This window comes from Hyla sarda, chromosome 2 (genome assembly GCF_029499605.1).
Source record: "Hyla sarda isolate aHylSar1 chromosome 2, aHylSar1.hap1, whole genome shotgun sequence".
NCBI lineage: Eukaryota > Metazoa > Chordata > Amphibia > Anura > Hylidae > Hyla > Hyla sarda.
The window spans coordinates 123,842,109-123,861,514 of record NC_079190.1 but is presented as its reverse complement, the minus strand read 5'-3'; the positions used below and the strand labels follow the sequence as shown (position 1 = coordinate 123,861,514).

Here is a 19,406-nt window from a genome sequence, read left to right as displayed (position 1 = left end):
CGATCAATACAAAAATTGGTACCTGACATTGCCCCATATGCGAAAAAACAAAAGTTATAGGGGTCAGAAGATGACAATTTTAAACATATAGATTTTCCTGCATGTAGTTATGATTTTTTTCAGAAGTACGTCAAAATCAAACCTATATAAACAACAAGTTGTTAGTATACATTTTGATCAAAAAGTACAAGCCACTCGCCACGTCAAGGCCACCTAGTAGGAGTGGGTCCCTAACCTAACACTGGCGTAGTGCTGGGCGGCGACCACTGCCTCCGAGACACCATGCCCACAAGGGGAATGACCCAGTGGCCAGGCAGCCCGACCAAGCCCCTGGCTTTGGGCCGCACCACCCCACAGACAAAGCATCACAGAAACAATGGCCACCATTGGATGTGCGGCTATGTTTCTCTGTGTTGTAGATTTGTAAATGACTTCTATTAAAAAAATCTTAATCCTTCCAGTAATTATTAGCTGCTGAATACTACAGAGGAAACTTTTTTTTTTTTTTTTTGGAACACAGAGCTCTTTGCTGACATCACGAGCACAGTGCTCTCTGCTGAAGTAATTTACAGATCTGTTTAATTTTCTGGCACCAGTTGATTTAAAAAAAATAAATAAATAAAATGTTTTCCACCGGAGTACCCCTTTATTACGTGATGCACTCATTTTAACCAATTTAAAGGAAAACGGTCACCGGTTCACACTCCGGCGCCTTGTCTTTCTTCTTTCTGCAATGAATTGCGCGATGGAGGCGGGTCTGCCGGCTGGATTTGAATATTCATATTCGCTAATCACGTGAGCGCTTACGCCTACTGAGTGCTCACGTGACCAGCGACCATGAATATTCAAATCCAGCTGGCGGGCCAACCTCCAGAAAGAGGAGGATCTTCAGATGGACCGGGCACCTGACTGCAGGTATGTATATGAATCAGAGACCCTGCATCGGTCTCCTGTTCACCCGCAATGTATTGGGTTTAGAGTAGGTGAACAGGTAACTGTTTTTCTTTAACAGAACCAATGCTATCAGCCTTAAAGATGAATATCACAACAGCCAAGTACTGTAACAAAACCTCAGAAACTCAGATACTGATTACAGTGAAACTCCACAAGCAAAGGTGGAATATGATGCGTGTATCTGGGCAGCAGACTAAGCATTTGTTTAACTAGTTTTTAAACATGGCCCCAATACAATATGGATACAGCACTGACTGCTAAATTAAATACCTGTTGAAACACCAAAGCCAGCACTTGCAGCCTCCTCTTCAAGGGCATGCAACTGGCACACACCATTGTCTTCCGATTCCATATGCAAGGGTGTAGTCAGGAGAAATTTCCTGCAGTTTAAAAAAAAAAATAATTATAGAAAGTGACATTTGTAATAGTTTGAAAAACTTGAAACTTTTGAATTTTTTTGTCAACCTTTAACTACTTTCATATTACATTTGTTTAATTTCTATCTATCATTCGGTCCAGAGGACCAATATACAAGTAAAATGCAATGACAAGATGTCTCCCATGCATGTGAATGGGGTTTCCACAAACCTGTTACAAAAAATAAAATAATGACTACCAGTAATAGCAAATAGATACATAAATTCTAACTATATAATGTATCATCTATGACCCTACTGGTGATCTGCCACACATTTAGAGCACATGAACAGTCAGCCATGAAATACTGCAGTGGAAATACATGTTAGATTTACATGTGTACAGAGCCAAAGAGAGGATTAAATCAACCTGCAGCTCACAAGTCTTGAATTTCTTTTTATTTTTATGAACAGCAGTATTACTATTATACATCTTTTCATGGACGCAGCAGCATATAAAGTACATATACGTATATAATAGCTCCTGTATTGAAATGGGGGGGCATGGTGATAAAAACACAGTGAGCTTGTACAAATGTTAACCAGTATTGTGAGGAAGACAAAATATTCTTAACACTTGAAGTTGTTTTTCCATTATTACTTTTTCATCACACTTTTTCTTGTTGATTTAGTAGGCAGCTACTTACTTATTGGTCTTATCCTCAACTAAGAGCCACTTATCTTCTGCAACTAAGAACATAGCTTTCAGATTGATTGGTAAGGAAATTTCTCGTGTAGTTCCCTCTAGAACATCCAGCACATTGATGGAGTTACTATAAAACAACCAAAAAAACATAGTTGTGCTGGGAACTATTGCGATATATAAATATTATACTTGAGGCTTATTTTCAACACCAACCCGTTTTCCTTAAAGAACACCAGCCAATTCTTGTGTGAAAATTCTCTACACATTCTGTAGCTTTCCTAAAATTAAACATTTTAGATTAATCTAAGAATAGAATGCTGTGAAAATTGTTAGGAACACAATTTTTTTCCCCCCAACTATGACTATACTGTTAGGTACACGGAAATGCTTACTTGTGCCTCTTTACTACCCCACCAGGATGATTTTTTTGGAGCTTCTGCATCTTGCTGTGATAGCACAATACGACGCAGTTCTCCACTTTTGGTGTCCAATAAAAGAATGACATTACTCTGTAAAAAACATAAAAGTAGAGTAGTTTTTGTTTACAATTCATAACATGCCTGTAAAAATTATGTATGAAGAAATTTTGTTCAACTGTACTAATATTTAAAAGAGCTGTCTCACCAGAGACAACATCTTTCAAAAAGTGGCTACTGGGGCAATCAGCTGATGATGTGGGTACTTCTTCTGCCACTCCTGTTAAACAGTAGATATTACCAGGGGAAGTCAAGGGGGCTGTCCTCATAATATAAGTACGATTTCAGTATGTCAGAATGGGATCTGCTTATACACAGTTTCTCAGCAATGCCCAGGAAATAGTGCTGGGGTAATAATATAAGATCCAAACTCCACACCTGGAATAAATTCCATATGGGGGTGCAAAACCCCTTCAAGGTGCACCCTCCCTTTAAAACTTCACTTTTATTGTATTACTTAAAATTGTCAAACTTGTGAGGGAAAATAGTTTAAAAACCCAGCAGTTGTTGCCACACTCTATTTTCTATGAATGGACTTCCAGCTGGAGGTCTGTATATGGCCCTGTGCCTGCAGTACTACAGGGCCAACTAGATGAGGACACTGCTGTTGTTAAAACCATATGTAACCTGACTCCCCTACATGTTTCATGACACCAGTCATGTCATCAGGGGTGTCTGAGGCATATGGCGTGCGGGGCCCATTGTTGGTACTTATACAGACAATAAGAACCCCTCCTACCTTTGGGAACTCCAATTATTTAAATGCCTGTCTTTTAATGCTTCTACATTTCACCATTGATGGATTAAAGATTTCAACAGGTATTTGATATAGGTTGCAGCTTTTAGCATACCCACAAAAACAACACCAAATAAACACAACATTGAAACAATTACCCTGACAACCAATAACAACCAATCACAGATCAGCTTCCTTATCTAACGAGCTCTAGTAAAGTGAAAGCTGAGCTCTGAATGGGCAAATTCTTTTCAGTTTTTCCCTCACAAAGCAGGCGGCCTATGATCACTCACTATGTTCACAATCATATTAATTAATGGGCATTTGGGAAAGAAATTGGTCAAACATCTATCTATATATCATAAAGTAAATATTACGAGATAGAAACCAGTATAAAAAGAACTAACCTGTACTTCATGTAGAATAACCTGCCCAGTCAGTGAATGACCCAAAGGTGCTACACTCACAGATGGCTGCCATACACCTCCCACAGTTCTGGGGAATATGTCATATAAATCCACATAGAATCCTTTATCGTCATTAGTCTTCATAAAGTACAATGACACTGGATTGCAGGTAACCACATACACTGTACTGTCTGCATCATTATCTGGAAAATACAGTTAAACAAAATAAAAGTCTAGTTATGATAATGGGTTACATTTATCTTAGACAATTTCCTGAATTTTTGTATTGCAATGTCCTGCCTCAGCCGGTGATAGGCTGAGTGGCTGTCTGGTTATTGAGCTCAAAGCCATTCATTTTCCCAGTGTCAGGGCCAAACATTTTTGTAGGCCGCCTGGGAAGGATTTTATAGTTAAAGGCTCCTGAAACGTTTGAATGCATAATTTTTATTATTGGTTTGTTTCTCTTCTAGGCCCATCTTGTTTTTACATATAGGGTCCATTGATCAGACAGCTGGGTCTTCAGCTCCTATTTTTCCCCTTCTGAACAATCTTCTATGCACAATTATGACCAAATCAAAGATCAACTTTAAGTGGTGTAGCTAAACTTTGTAGGGCCCTAAAGCAAATGAGACACCACAACCCCTTTTCCCAATGACAAGTAACAAATAGAAACATAATTTCCAATAATTAAAGGTATAGATAAGAGAACCCACATAACAGTGCTAGATACAGAAAGCCACCAGCTTGTCTCTCTACAAAATATTATAATGCTCTAGCACCAGAGTGGGTCCCTCAACCTCTGGGCCCAATAGCAGCTTCTTTGGCTGCCACAGCAATAGGTACACCTATGTCCACTTTGATGTAGTCTGAAATCAGCTTAGAAATTCATTAGTTTTTCCCCCTACGAGATTAAAATGCCTGCCATTTGCACTCACATGACACTGAGTGGCAAAAACAAAACCATACAAAATTATTACAGAACGCAATGCTAAAAAGAAAAAAAAAAACATTAATTTAAAAACTCTATAACAATATAACAGAAAAAACATAGCATATAAAATAACAGCTAACACAATGACAGTTTACTTATCTGGTTTGTGTGCTATAAGGACAATATTTATATGACAGAATTGAACATACCTGAAGAGGCAATGACATCACACACGATATTTACTTCACTTATAGGAATGCTCCAATGAGCCATTTCTTCAGTGAAACTCAGTGACCGCGACTCATAACGCTCTAATGAAAAGGCCTGTACATTTATATACACTGGACCCTAAGTAAGCAGATACAGATCATTATAGAACAATCAGCATAGTGATCCATGTCATACAATATTTGGTGGCAGGTTCATGAAATGTCACAGCAAAAGAATAAATCTTTTATCTATATCTGTGTTAAATATAACTGCTTGACAATTGATAAATATACTGAGACTACTGTGTATTCAGTTATTACAGATAAGTATGATAAGATACAGCCCACGAGCCAGGAACATCACTGCTTCCCAGGCTTCTAACAGCCTTCAAAGCTATAAACCACAAGATTTTAGTCATTGGAAATCTGATACCAAATTTTAAGAAAAAAAGGCCATCTAAATCAGGGACAAACTGCACAAAATGTTGTGTTAGGGATCTACATAGTTAAAATGTAGGAAATTCTATGCATGTAAACTATTATATCTACATGTAAGAACCACCAAAACTTTTTGACATGTGCTCTGACCTGACTATACAAGGTGGTAGCCAATTACTAGGATAAAAATAAACACATAATAAACACATAATAAATAAATAAAAAGCAGTACTAACCTCAACCAATCGCCAACTGCTGCTGTATATTTCCTGATTCTCTATTCAACACAAGGAACTGACCACTTAGCCAACCACTGGTTGGAGCAGGTCATTAGTATTCCCTGGGTGTTAAGATGGGGGACCAGTAAGTGAAGCAGATCAGTGAGGTGAGTGATGCTTTTTATTATTTTTAACCTACTTTGTCCACTTTTTTTCCTACTGGAAAAACCCATTAAAAGGAATGTGTCATCTAAGATGACCTTTTGTGTAAAGGAAAACAGTCAACAGGAGACCAATGCAGGGTTTCTGACCTATATACGTACCTGAATTCTGGCATCCGATCCCTCTGAAGATCCTCTTCTGTCTTCAGTGAATTGCGTGCTGGAGGCGGGCCCACGAGTTGATCTGAATATTCATCGGCGTTTGTCACGTGAGCGCCCAGTAGGCATAAGGAAGTAGGTGCTTGAAGAAGCCGAACTTCAGAGGGATTGGGAGCTGGACTTCAGGTACGCATATAGGTTAGAAACCCTGAATCGGTCTCTTGTTCACCCACACTATAACCCGGTGTATCGGGTGGGTGAATAGGTGACAGTTTTCCTTTAATTTAAAATTTGGGTTGTTAAACACATTTTTTCAGAATTTATTTACTTATTTTTTCATTTTTTCCATTTTACTATCTAGATTTTAAAATAATCCTGCAATCTTGCAGTTTTCATTCTGACCACTGAGCCCAAAAATTAATCTGACACTTCCTGTTCTGTTTAGATCACTTTTCAGCAGTTTCCTTACAATCATCATAGACAGCAGCACAGTGAAAGGCGATGCCAGTATATAGTTAATGCACCATTCACATTAGCGGATATTCAGACCTTTGCCTCCCCCTTACTGTGAAATAACACATTTGCACAGAGCATGCCTAGAAAACTGTATAGTACTATTGTTAGCTATGTCCATGGGGCTTGCTTTAAAGCATACTCCTAAATGCTATTAAAAACTATTCAGGCAAGAAAGCAGTCCCCATGATAATTTACTAAAAATGTAATAAAAAAAAAAAGATTAAATAATAAAAAAAATTGTGATTAGAAAAAAAAATGTGTTTTAATTGGCGATTGAGAAAAAAATATATATATTTATGGGATACATTAAATTGAAAGGGAAATCCTGGTGGAAATTTTTTTTCATACTGGTGTCAGAAAGGTATACATATTTGTAAATCACTTCTATTTAAAGATCTTACGCTGCTGTATACTCCAGTGGAAGTTGTGTAGTTCTTTCCAGCCTGACTAGTGCTCTCTGCTGCCACCTCTGTCTCTGTCAGGAACTGTTAAGAGCAGGAGAGATTTACTATGGGAATTTGCTCTTGCTCTAGAAAGTTGGAAAAAAAACTATACAACTTAATCTGGAGCATACAGCAGCTGATAAGTACTGGAAAGATTAAGATTTTTTAAATAGATATTATTTACAAATCTGCATAACTTTCTGGCACATGTTGATTTGAAAACATTTTTATTCCTCCAAAGTACCACTTTAAGTTAAGGATGCAGTTACCAGTATAGATAGCAACATTCATTAAAGGGGTACTCCGGCGCTAAACAACTTATGCCCTATCAAAAGCATAGGGGATAAGATGTTAGATTGCGGGGATTCCGCTGCTGGGGACCCACGCAATCTCTCCTACTGCACCACCGTTTTTCAGCTGCACAGAGCGAGGTGCAGGAGGTGATGACGGGCGGTGCAGGAGACAGTGTATCGTGATGTCATGGCTCCGCCCCCTCATGACATCACACCCTGCCACCTCAAAGTCTATGGGAGGGGGCATGACAGCCATCACAATACTTCATCCTCTGCACCGCCTGTCATCACCCACAGAGCGATCCTCGCCCTGTGCAGCTGAAAAACAGGGGTGCTGCAGGAGAGATCGCAGGGTCCCCAGCGGCAAGATCCCTACAATCTAACATCTTATCCCCTATCCTTTTGATAGGGGATAGGATGTTTAGTGCCGGGGTACCCATTTAAATTTCTTTATACACTTGTGAACACTGAGCCACAATAAGTTTGTGCCTCTAGGAAGGATCTAATAAAGCTGATATTTGAATATCAGCTGAATATTTGCTCTTTATATTAGTTTTTTATATTACATGTTTTGTGTACTTTTATACAAGGTATGAGCAGGAAAGGTGTTTTTTTTTACTGTTGATGTCAAAGTGCCAGGCTGCTTAATAACATTAGATATAACATCACTCAATCAAGAGCTCTAGATAATGTCTCTGGTTATTTAGTTTCATAAGGGAAACAAAAGAAGAGTTTTAAGAAAACAAAATAACCTTTATAAAAAGCTGATGCGTTTCTGTTGGACACAAAAGCTTTCGGCGAGCATTTCCAGTCTGGTTCATGGTCCAGTGGCCAACAAAACTAACATCTGGGAGTGGCAACCTAGGGAGTGAAGAAACAAATACATGATGCAAAGAGGAAAACAAAATGGGCCTAACATCGAGCACAGCACTTACATTAAAGGGGTACTGCAGCAAAAAGTAACTTATCAGGGGATAGGGGATAAAGTGTCAGATTACGGGGGTGGTGGGTTGGTTGGGTCCGACTACTGGGCCCCCCCCCGCAACCTTCTGCAGGGGCCTGACTCTCTAAAAGGACCCCAGCACACGCTTCATTCATTCTCTATGGGAGCACTGGAGATGCCCGGGTACAGCACTTGTCTTTTCGGCACTCCCATAAAAAAATGAATGGAGCGCATGCCGACCCCAGCACGCGCTTCTTTTAAGAGATGCGGGGCCAATGCAGGAGATTGCGGGGGTCCCAGCAGTCGGACCCACCCGGGATCTGACACTTATCCATTATCCTGCACAACCCCTTTAAAGGGGTACTCCGGCCCTAAGACATCTTATCCCCTATCCAAAGGATAGGGGATAAGATGTCTGATCTCGGGGGTCCCGCCACTGGGGACCCCCGCTATCTCGCATGCAGCACCCACCTCTGGGAGCTGCACGCAGTGCTGCAGCTACGGAGTCTGCCGAGTCACGACTACGGGGCCAGAGTATTGTGACATCACGACTCCGCCCCCTGTGTGATGTCACGCCCCACCCCCACAATGCAAGTCTATGGGAGGGGGCGTGGAAGCCGGAGTACCCCTTTAAGACCATTGGAATAAGTCTATAGGAAAGTGGCTGCACATATAACAATGCAACAAGGCTGACTACAGAATGTAATACATCACTAACAGAAAGTGTAATATATGACCTTCCCTGCCTGTTACCTAGATTTGACAAGTAACAAGTAGAGAACACAATGAAAGAATCAATGAAAAAAATGACCTACCTAAGAAAAGAAAATTATTTCACAAATCAGTTAATACAAAATCAGGCACAAAATAAATAAATGCTAATAACTAGCAAGTAATTCACTGATGGACTAAATAACAATTAGATGTTCCCTGGTATGGGTAAGAAAATAAACCTTTGAATCTGTGTAAATGATCTAATGGAGGTCTCAGATCTTCATGTCCAGACTTGTGAACAGTACTCTTCACACTCCTACGCTTCATAGGTTCACACTGTGTTTCTAGATCAGTTAATGATGAGCTAAGGGCACATGTCACTGCTGGAAAATTTACACCAACGCAGTATAATATGTTCAGTTCCTAAATAATACACTGGAGGAGCTTATGATGATTCATTGATATATATTTTGCTTACTATTGGGACACAAAACGCAATTGCTATTTTACAATGGATGATTTCATCATTAAAAAGTGATTTTCTTTTGGGGAATTTACTAAAATATTTTATGGTTCCTTAAAATTCTCTACAATCAAGTTTCCATTGCCTTTTGATGGTTGGAAGAGTTATAATGCTGCACAATTGTAGTCATCATGGATGTTGTAAAGATGGAAGCTATAAAGATCATAACCATTTTTGCATGCTTTAATTTGTTGTTTCTATATTTTTATTTTTGTATTTGTAAGGGGTTTCCTAAAAGACATGTCACTGAAACCCAAAAGGGGTTATAATGGAAATACAATCAAAGACATCCACAGATGACTTACTTCTCAATGAAAGTCAAAAGATGCATGAGGGCAGGGGCACATCTGCAGCGTATTTGATGCTACGGATGCGCTGATGGCAGTCACAGAGGGACTGCAGAGCGAGCTCCCGGCTGCGGCTGGGTAGCTGTGTGTGTCCGCTCATAGAGGCGGATTTCTGCAGCGGGCTTACTCTGCAGTCCCTCTGTTACTGCTGTCGGCGCATCCGAGGCATCAAATACACTGCAGATGCGCAGTGTGTGATCCTGCCCTAAAAATGAACCTTCAATTAAAGGGCAAGCTATTTAAGTGCTGTTTTTTATTTTATTTCCTCATGACTTGTAGACAGGGTCACTGGGTATTATGGAAAGATTTATTTTTTTATGTAAGGATTTAGCCGGAAATCAATGACATTGCTTGATGAACTAGTCTTGGATGGAAAAATGTCATCCTAATCCAGCCAGTGACCCAAATGTACTAACCTGTTGTACATATGTTAAACAAGGCACAAGACAGTAGAAGCTGTGTTTTGCCCACAGTATGTATGTGCAGTGTATTTGCTGTATTTTCCAAAGCGGTGTATGGAGTTTGAAGTCTATTACACAGCTAATGTACTATAATTCTAAGGCAAAGACCAAACTGACCAAAAATAACATAAGGCTCCTCCCACATTTGGTAAAAAACATCTTGCTGAGACTTTGGGAGAAATATTCTGTGGACTGATGAGACAAAAGTTGAACTTTTTGGAAAGTGTGCTGCCTGTTACATCTGGAGTTAAATGGGCACTGTCATGAAATAAAAAAATTGATATGTTGTAGTACTTAAGTACTACAACATATCTCTAATATAGTTTAATTAAAAAAAGTGATTTTAAACCAGTTTAAAAATCACTTTTAAATTCGGCCACTAGGGGTCGCCCTCCTAGTGGCCGAATGCATTCGGCAGTGACGTCACTACAGAATTTCGTCTCATTTGAGCCTGGCAAATGAGTCGAAATTCCAGTCACTGCGGTGCTCGCTCCCGCCTGTCAATCAAACAGGCGAGAGCGAGCACAGTGAAATCCAGGGCTGCGCATTGGCTCCCTGGACTCTCACACTGGCCGCCTCCCTGCTGCATATTCTCCCTGCAGCAGGGAGGCACATGGCTCTTACCTCTCCTTACAGCCGTGGCTCCTGTGGGGATACGCCGCCTCCTCACTGCTGTGTCCTGTCATTACCGGGAGCGCGTTATACGGAGAGGGGGGCGCCATTTACAGGAGGGCCCATCACACACTGAGCAACAAGCGTGTGCCCGGCTTCCTGTCATGCTCCTACACTCTGGTAACTCTCTCTATGGTTCTGGAGGACTTTCAATCCTCCAGAAACATAGAGACAGTTTCCAGAGTGTACGGGCATGACAGGAAGCCGGGCACACGCTTGTTGCTTGCTACGGACCCCCGCTCATGGTCCAGCACAGGTGAGGGGGCGATATTGGTCGGGGCTGGGTGTCTTCCAACACAGGGTGCCTCCAGTTGTTTCACCACTACAACTCCCAGCATGCCCTGACAGCAAATAGATGTCAGGGCATGCTGGGAGTTGTAGTGGTGAAACAGCTGGAGGCACCCTGTCAGGAGAACTAAGGGCCGAAGTCCCCCCCAGCAGGCATCAGTGACGTGGTGCCTGCTGGGGAAGTCTGCCTGGTAGTGAGCACACTACCAGGCAGACAAAATGCCATTTTTAAGATAATATAAAAAAAAAATAAAGGCAGGGAGGGGGTTAGGGATAGATGGGCAATAGGCAGGGACAGAAAAAAAAAAGAGGATGGTGGGAGCTACCCTTTAAAGTAACACAGTATTTATATAAAAAAAAATCATATGGTGGTGGTAGTGTGATGGTCTGGAACTGCTTTGCTGACTTGGAGGAGGACTTGCCATGATTGATGGAACCATGAATCCAGAAAAAAGTGGAGAATGTCTGCCCATCGGTTTGTAAGCTCAAGCTGAAGTGCACTTGGCGTCTGGAGCAGGACAATAATCTAAAAGACATCAGTAAGTCCACCACTGGATAGATTAAAAAAACATAATAAAGGGTTTGGAGTGGCCTAGTCAAAGTCCCAGCCTGAAACTGATTAAGATGCAGTGACCTTAAAAAGGCGGTTCATGCTCAAAAACCCTCCAATGTGGCTGAATTAAATCGAATGTGCAAAGAAGAGTGGGATAAAATTCCTCCACAGCAATAGGAAAGACTCATTGCCAGTTATTGCAAATGCTTGATTACAGTTGTTGTTGCTGAGGGTGGTATTAGCAACTGTCATTAGAAATAAGCAGTCCACAGAAACTCAGATACGCTAAAATGTAACCCAATATGAGAACTAGTGACTTGGCTTGTTGAACTTTTTTTTATCCCATTGCCTTACACTGGCAAACGCAGGGATCCAAGAAAAAAACAGATGCTGGTAATTCATCTAAGAAGTGGTAAAGAGTAACCCTCTACAGAAAGTTTTTTATTTCATAGGCAATGTCTTCAGAAAAGGAGAAGTACAAAAGCACACACATTAAGAAAAGCAAAAGCTTTGTTTTATTTGAATCTACAACATCTACAAAGACAAGTTAAACGGTTCTTCAATATTCTTCATTAACATATAATATAGGATGATTGGTGACAGTAAATAACTAATCAACTATGTTTATGAAACATAATTAATCCTTACTCCTTAGCAAGCTGGACACTGGATGGTTTGGCTCCTATTGGGATCCCGTGTTTATGTAAGGAGTTGATCAAGATTTCCTGCATTTCTTGGTTGTAGGAATCGAAGTCAAACACATTGCGGACAACATTTGCCAGTCCTTCATTGGGAAATTTCTGGTTGGAGATAAACATAAAACATAATACATTTGAACAGTACATGAGAATATGCTAAATACACTGCTCAAAAAATAAAGGGAACACTCAAACTACACAATGTAACTCCAAGTCAATCACACTTCTGTGAAATCACACTGTCCACTCAGGAAGCAACACTGATTGACAATCAATTTCACCTGCTGTTGTGCACATGGAGCAGACAACAGGTAGAAATTATAGGCAGTTAGCAAGACACCCCCAATAAAGGAGTGGTTCTGTGGGTGACCACAGACCACTTCTCAGTTCATATGCTTCCTGGCTGATGTTTTGGTCACTTTTGAATGCTGGCGGTGCTTTCACTCTAGTGGTAGCATGAGACAGAGTGGCTCACATAGTGCAGCTCATCTAGGATGGCACATCAATGCGAGCTGTGGCAAGAAGGTTTGCTGTGTCTGTCAGTGTAGTGTTCAGAGCATGGAGGTGCTACCAGGAGACAGGCCAGTACATCAGAAGATGTGGAGGAGGCCGTAGGAGGGCAACAACCCAGCAGCATGACCGCTACCACTGCCTTTGTGCAAGGAGGAACAGGGGGAGCACTGCCAGAGCCCTGCAAAATGACCTCCAGCAGGCAACAAATGTGCATGTGTCCACTCAAATGGTCAGAAACAGACTCCGTGAGGGTGGTATGAGGGCCCGACGTTCACAGGTAGGGGTTGTGCTTACAGCCCAACACCATGCAGGACGTTTGGCATTTGCCAGAGAACACCAAGATTGGCAAATTCACCAGTGGCGCCCTGTGCTCTTCACAGATTAAAGCAGGTTCACATGTGACAGATGTGACAGAGTCTGGAGACGCCGTGGAGAACATTCTGCTGCCTGCAACCTCCTCCAGCATGACCAGTTTGATGGTGGGTTAGGAATGGTGTAGGGTGGCATTTCTTTGGGGGACCGCACAGCCCTCCATGTGCTTGCCAGAGGTAGTTCACTCATTCAGAACTAGGATGTGTTATCTTAGTGTTCCCTTTATTTTTTTGAGCAGTGTATATACATGCATGGTTATAATAGTGATGAACAATGAGTACAGCCTGGTGAAAAAGAAGTTAAAGGGGTAATCCACTGGAAAACATTTTATTTAAAATCAACTGGTGCCAGAAAGTTAAACAGATTTGTAAATTACTTCTATTAAAAAATCCCAATCCTTCCACTTATCAGGTACTGTATAATACACAGGAAGTTCTTTTCTTTTTGAATTTCCTTACTGCCTGACCACAGTGTTCTCTGCTGACACCTCTGTCCATGTCAGGAACTGTCCAGACTGACAGTTCCTGACGTGGACAGAAGTGTCAACAGAGAGCACTGTGGTCAGACAGAAAAGAAAGTAAAAAAGAACAGAAATTCCTGTGTATTATATTGCAGCTGATAAGTACTGGATGGATTGGGATTTTTTTACAGAAGTAATTTGCAAATCTGTTTAACTTACTTGCACCAGTTGATTTAAAAGAAAATGTTTTCCAGTGGAGTACCCCTTTAAAAAAAAGTTATTTGTCAGATGCTAAGCATATAAAAAATGAAATACTTCTCCATTTCAAGAAAGACCTAAAATTCATAGTGTGTAAGAGTGTGCATGGAACCTGCTATATTTGCCTGAGATAAGGGCCGCCACGCCCCCTCCCATAGACGGAATATAAAGGCGTGATGTCACAAGGGGGCGTGGCGTGCCGTCACAGCCACCACACCCAGTGTTTAGAAACAAAAATTCTGAACATCGGCTGCCGCAGGGAGCAGCGGAGTACCCCTTTAAGTATGAGAGGGGGATGGTTGCAGTCCAGGACTCTATGTTAGGCTACATTTACATCACATTTTTGTAATGTAATTGTATGTTGATAAAAAAAAACTATGGGGGAGATTTATGAAAACCTGTTCAGAGGAAAAGTTGCTGAGTTGCCCATAGCAACCAATCAGATCGCTTCTTTCATTTTTGAAAAGGCCTGTGGAAAATGAGAGAAGAGATCTGATTGGTTGCTATGGGCAACTCAGCAACTTTTCCTCTGGACAGGTTTTCATAAATCTCCCCCTATATGATTTTTAAAAAGGGTTCTACAGCCACCTGGGACTTCTGCAGCCGGGGGATGTGCAGGAGGCATCCCTGAGTGCTGCGGTACTACTACTACTACTCCCAACATGGGACAGACTCTGCTCCATGATTGGAGTAGTAGTACAAGTGCTCCCGCAGATCCCCACCACCGCATGCAGACTCCCACAGCGGCGGGACGTGAAGGAGCCATTGATGTAATGTTTCCTGCGATCAGTAGAAAACTGCGAGCACATGCGCAGTTTCCTACAAATTGCGCAGTTAGCGCAGGGCTAGTATTAGTCAGGGGAATCCGTAGTAAACTGTGAGGACATGCTCAGTTTACTAAGGTCTTCGGGTGCGTAATTAGAATGGGTAGCATAGTGGAGCAGGCGGAGGGGGAGTGAGACCAGCATAGTTAGCGTAGTGTAAGCGTAGGGTGAGCGTAGCTAGCTTATATTGTGGCGTAGTTAGCGTAACTTAGGTTTTAAAGTGAAGGGACATAGGTAAGGTTTTAGAGTAAAGGGACTACAACTCCCAGCATGCCCAGGCAGCCTAAGGTTGTCCATGCATGCTGGGAATTGTAGTTTTGCAAGTTTTACAGTGAAAGGACTACAACTCCCTGCATGCCCAGACAGCTAAAGGCTGTCCAAGCAGGATGGGAGATGTCGTTTTGCAACAAGAGACAGGCGTAGTTAGCGTAGCGTAGTTTTACACAGGTGTAGTGTAGTTAGTGTAGTGTAGGGTTAGAGCAGTTTTACACCACCATAGCGTAGCGAAGTGTTAGAGTAGTTTTACACAGGTGTAGCGTAGTTGGCGTAGTTTTACACAGACTTAGCGTAGTTAACGTAGCGTAGGGTTAACATAGTTTTACATCAGTGTTGCGTAGCATAGTGTTAGCATAGTTCTAAACCTGTGTACTGGAGCGTAGTTTTATGCAGGTGTAGCATAGCATAGTGTTAGCATAGTTTTACACAGGTATAGCATAGATAGTTTAGTTTTATAGATGAAGCGTAGTTCAGGGAGTGTAGCTTAGCTTAGTCATACAGCGAAAGGCTGTCGAGGCAGGATGGAAGTTGTAGTTTTGTGACAGTAGCAGAGGCAAATGTTTTTTCTAATAAAGGGGGAGTGTTTTTTCAAATAAAAATGATAATACAGGGAATCCCGTGTGTATATTTTTTAAATGTATATATTTATTTATTTATGGAAAAAAAATGTGTGAGGTTCCCCACATTTTAGTTTTCAGCCAGATACCAACCAAGCAGCAACAGCCTGATGTTACCAGGCTGGGCGAGAACCATTGTTACTGGCCCTCCTGAGCCTAAATAACGTCAGCCTTTTAGCGCCTAGGCCCAAGAGTGCCATATTTGATGCTCTGGCCCTCTTCACAATACCCCTGTGGCAGTGGGTACAGGGGTAATAATTGGGGGTAAGAGTGAGGTGATTTTGGGGCTAACACTAAGCCCCGACTTAGTATTGGACTCCGTCTATAAGACGGCTTCCACTACTAAGCCTGAAAAGTAATTATAAAAAAACACAAGTTAAAACTTTTTTTTATTTAAAAACACACTCCCCCACAGCCCTAGACACACTCCCTGCACCCGTGTGCCTCCAGCTGTTGCAAATATACAACTCTCAGCATGAACTGTCTGTCAGTGCATGCTGGGAGTTGTAGTTTTGCAACAGCTGGAGGCACAAGGGTTGGGAAACTCTGAATTATGTAACAAACCATAACTCAGTGTTTCCTAACCGGCGCGCCTCCAGTTGTTGCAAAACTGCAACTAGCAGCATCCACTAACAGCGAAAAGACATGCTGGGAGTTGTAGTTATACAACAGCTGGATGCACACAACTACAACTCCCAGCATGCCCTATGTCTACTGCAAGTTGTAGTTTTGCAACATTTGGATGGCCACAGTTCAGAGACCACTGTACATATGCTGGGAGTTGTAGTTTTGCTACCCCTAGCACACTCACTAGCGATCCCCACCGCACAGTAGCCGACGGACAGGAACCACACTGGAGCCGCCGCACAGGAGATGCTACAATACAGGAATTTAGGTGCAATACTGTGGTAGGAGACACGCAGGAGATGCCCGCACAGGAGATGCCCGCTATCCGCCAGCTGCTGCAAGTAAGTCCCCTCCCTCTTCCTACCTTTGGTAGTCCGGGCAGAGCGGGGGAATTTACTGTTAACAACCCCCCACCCCTGATCTGCGAGTGGTCGGTCAGTCTTGACCGACCAATGTGCTGGAAATGTGCGAAGCCTAACATGTTTATCTGGTAGATTCTGCCGAGACAAGTCATGGTTGGGAGAAGTCTTCATAGCGTCTGAGCAAGACAGAAGAAAAGGAAAGAAAATAACTCCACAAAGATCAAGAGGCCCCCATGTGAGTCAGAACATATAACTGCACAGTTGTTATCTGTTATATTGTATGGGGAGATATTGGCCTGTGTTTTTTATTCAGTATTAGTATAGTGGTATTATCCTGTCACTATGTGGGGGTGTGCAGTCATGGTGGGGTAGTAATATTTGCCTCTTGTATAGTGGTGTTACTAGTGATACTGGTCTTGTATAGTGGTGTTATTCAGTATCAGTAAGGTGGTATTATCCCGTCACTATATAATGGTAATGGTAGTAGTCATGGTGTGGGGCAATTATTTGTCCCTTGTATACTGGTAATATTGGCCTCTGTATGGTGGTTATTATTTGGTACGATGGTATTAGTCACTGCAGTAGTAATATGTTGTCCTGGTGTGGATGTATTATTTTAGGTTTCTAAACCCCAACCCTGTAATGAAATCCTGCGTGTGTCCCTCGTGAGGGGCAATGCATACACTGTATGCATTACCATATGCTTACATGGAGATGCACAATATTACTACATCAGTGATTTGGGGGGGGGTCACGCACCAAAATGCACCTTCACCTGTGTAGACAAAAATCCTTGTACTTCTCCTGTATATAATGCACAGCATCTCAAACAAAGGGGGAACAAATCAGAACACACACATGCTGTACTTATTTTTAAAGTTTGAAAACATGGGGTGGAAAGTGGGCAGGGTTTAGTAAATTAATGCTGTATTTGTTTTTAAAATGTAAGATTATGGGGTACCTAACTTCACACAGCTAAAGTGAAGTTTATAGAGTTGAGCAAATCGCCCTCAGGTCTGTACATAAATTCCATAGACTAAGCCTGGTTTCACATGGAAGTGTTTGGCTCAGTATATGTGAGTATACGTATATGTAAGCAAAAAACAAAATTTGGCATTACACACAATAAAAAAAGGGAATGAAAATATTTGCACTGTTTCCATGTTTTGTGCCAATACTGTCATGTGATATAAGCCTAACAAGGAGAAAGAAATGCACAAATGCAGCCTCCTCTATATTTGGCCTACTGGGATGGTATGCATTTAAAGCATGTATTGTATACAAAAGGCAACTTATATACTAGGGGGAGTTTTATCAAAACCTGTGCAGAGAAAAAGTTGCCCAGTTGCCTATAGCAACCAATCAGATTGCTTCTTTCATTTTTATCAAGGCCTCTGCAAAATGAAAGCAGCAATCTGATTGGTTGCTATGGGTAACTCGGCAACTTTTCCTTTGCACAGGTTTTGATAAATTTCCCCCTATATGTATTAAAATAATCCTAAAATCTTTCAGTTTTCTGTCAGGCCACTACGCCTAATAAGCTGATGCTTCCCATTCTGTAAAGATAACTTTTCAGCAGTCTCCTTCTCTTCACAGACAGGTGACAGATATGGCAGGATCAGGCTATTTACAATAGGTGTTGGTCAGTGCTTAGCCTTTCCCCCTCCCTGCACAATGACCTCTGCATAGGTCATAGAAAATGTCCCAAAGAAGTCAATGAATCAGCTCCAGACTATTGTAATGTCCATGTAGCTACTGTAAAACATATCTATAAAAAGCAAAAGCTTAGGCAATATGGCTGGTCCAATAATAATTATATTATTGATAATAATAAGATATAAAAAACTGATTAGAAACAAAGAAAATGATTCACATATATACATTCCTTTTAATTTGCATACACCTGCGTCAGTAAAGCACCTATTTTAACATTTATTATTCCCTTAATAGAGCAAAAATGTTATGAGCAGAAATAATATTATTGTGTTAAGTTTCCAGAGATATGGGCCATGCAGGCACTAACAGCTCATTGATTGTAGGAATTGGATTACAGCCGGAGACATTAATCCACAAAACATCTGCTAGTCAGGTTTATTGATGAAAGGTGACATGTCTGTATCTTTCATTCATTTACATTTTCACGTTTTAGGCTATTTTTAAAGTTAATCAATGTAAGCATTTCCTTTTAGTCTATCCATCTTAATTGTGGCTTAATTCACAAGAGCTGCGGGGTCCCTTCAATATACATCAGGAGTAATAGGAAACCAACACGAAATAAATGAATACACAATTTTAACTGACACTAAAGTCAGTAAGAAAGCATATCACTGTCTTAAAGGAGACCTAGAATAAGTGCACTTTGATGTATGCTGCAACATTTTACCTGATTGTTGTCCTGAGACCACCCGCAGTTTAAAATCATCAAATAAATGAGTGTTTTTTAAGTAAACATATGTATGCAGCTTAGACAGTATATACAGTAAATTTAGACAGTGCAAACTTAGACAGTCTTCAAATGTGCCAGTTTTATCAAAGAGTATCATGATGTTTGAGAAGTCTACCTTTTCTAGTCTGCGTTTCCACCAATTACTAGTTAGCTTACTTCAAGCCTAAAACTTGAAGCAAAATTCTGCAGAGGTGAGGCCAGGCCCCTGTGAACCAAAGTCACATCTCCATTTTATTTAAGTCACTCCTCTTTTGATAAAATCGACAGAAACGTTTCTGAAGGCCCCTTTACATGGGCTGATAATTGGCCGAATGAGTATTCGTAGTAAGACTTATTTCTGATAAGATAATATTCATTTGTCAGCTGAATGGATCTTTTGTTTGGGCCTAAACACCATGGTTATCAGCCACAATCCAGTGATCGTTTACACAGCCTTGCCTGCACAATGG

General features: G+C 41.2%; 1 protein-coding gene across 3 annotated transcripts in view; it reads right to left on the bottom strand.

Annotated features, from left to right (window-relative positions):
• The window catches only part of VWA8 (von Willebrand factor A domain containing 8), a 383,619-nt gene that overhangs the window by 154,970 nt on the left and 209,243 nt on the right, over positions 1 to 19,406 (bottom strand). For all 3 annotated transcript variants that reach the window (XR_008888496.1, XM_056555457.1, XM_056555456.1), the window contains exons 27-34: positions 12,153 to 12,304; positions 7,756 to 7,864; positions 4,776 to 4,914; positions 3,636 to 3,838; positions 2,409 to 2,525; positions 2,230 to 2,294; positions 2,018 to 2,143; positions 1,225 to 1,334 (exon numbers count right to left, since the gene is read on the bottom strand). Coding sequence is in view for 2 of the 3 variants with exons in the window: in XM_056555457.1 (XP_056411432.1) it covers positions 1,225 to 1,334; positions 2,018 to 2,143; positions 2,230 to 2,294; positions 2,409 to 2,525; positions 3,636 to 3,838; positions 4,776 to 4,914; positions 7,756 to 7,864; positions 12,153 to 12,304 (1,021 nt within the window). In the remaining variant the exon portion in view is untranslated. The remainder of the gene's footprint in view (positions 1 to 1,224; positions 1,335 to 2,017; positions 2,144 to 2,229; positions 2,295 to 2,408; positions 2,526 to 3,635; positions 3,839 to 4,775; positions 4,915 to 7,755; positions 7,865 to 12,152; positions 12,305 to 19,406) is intronic.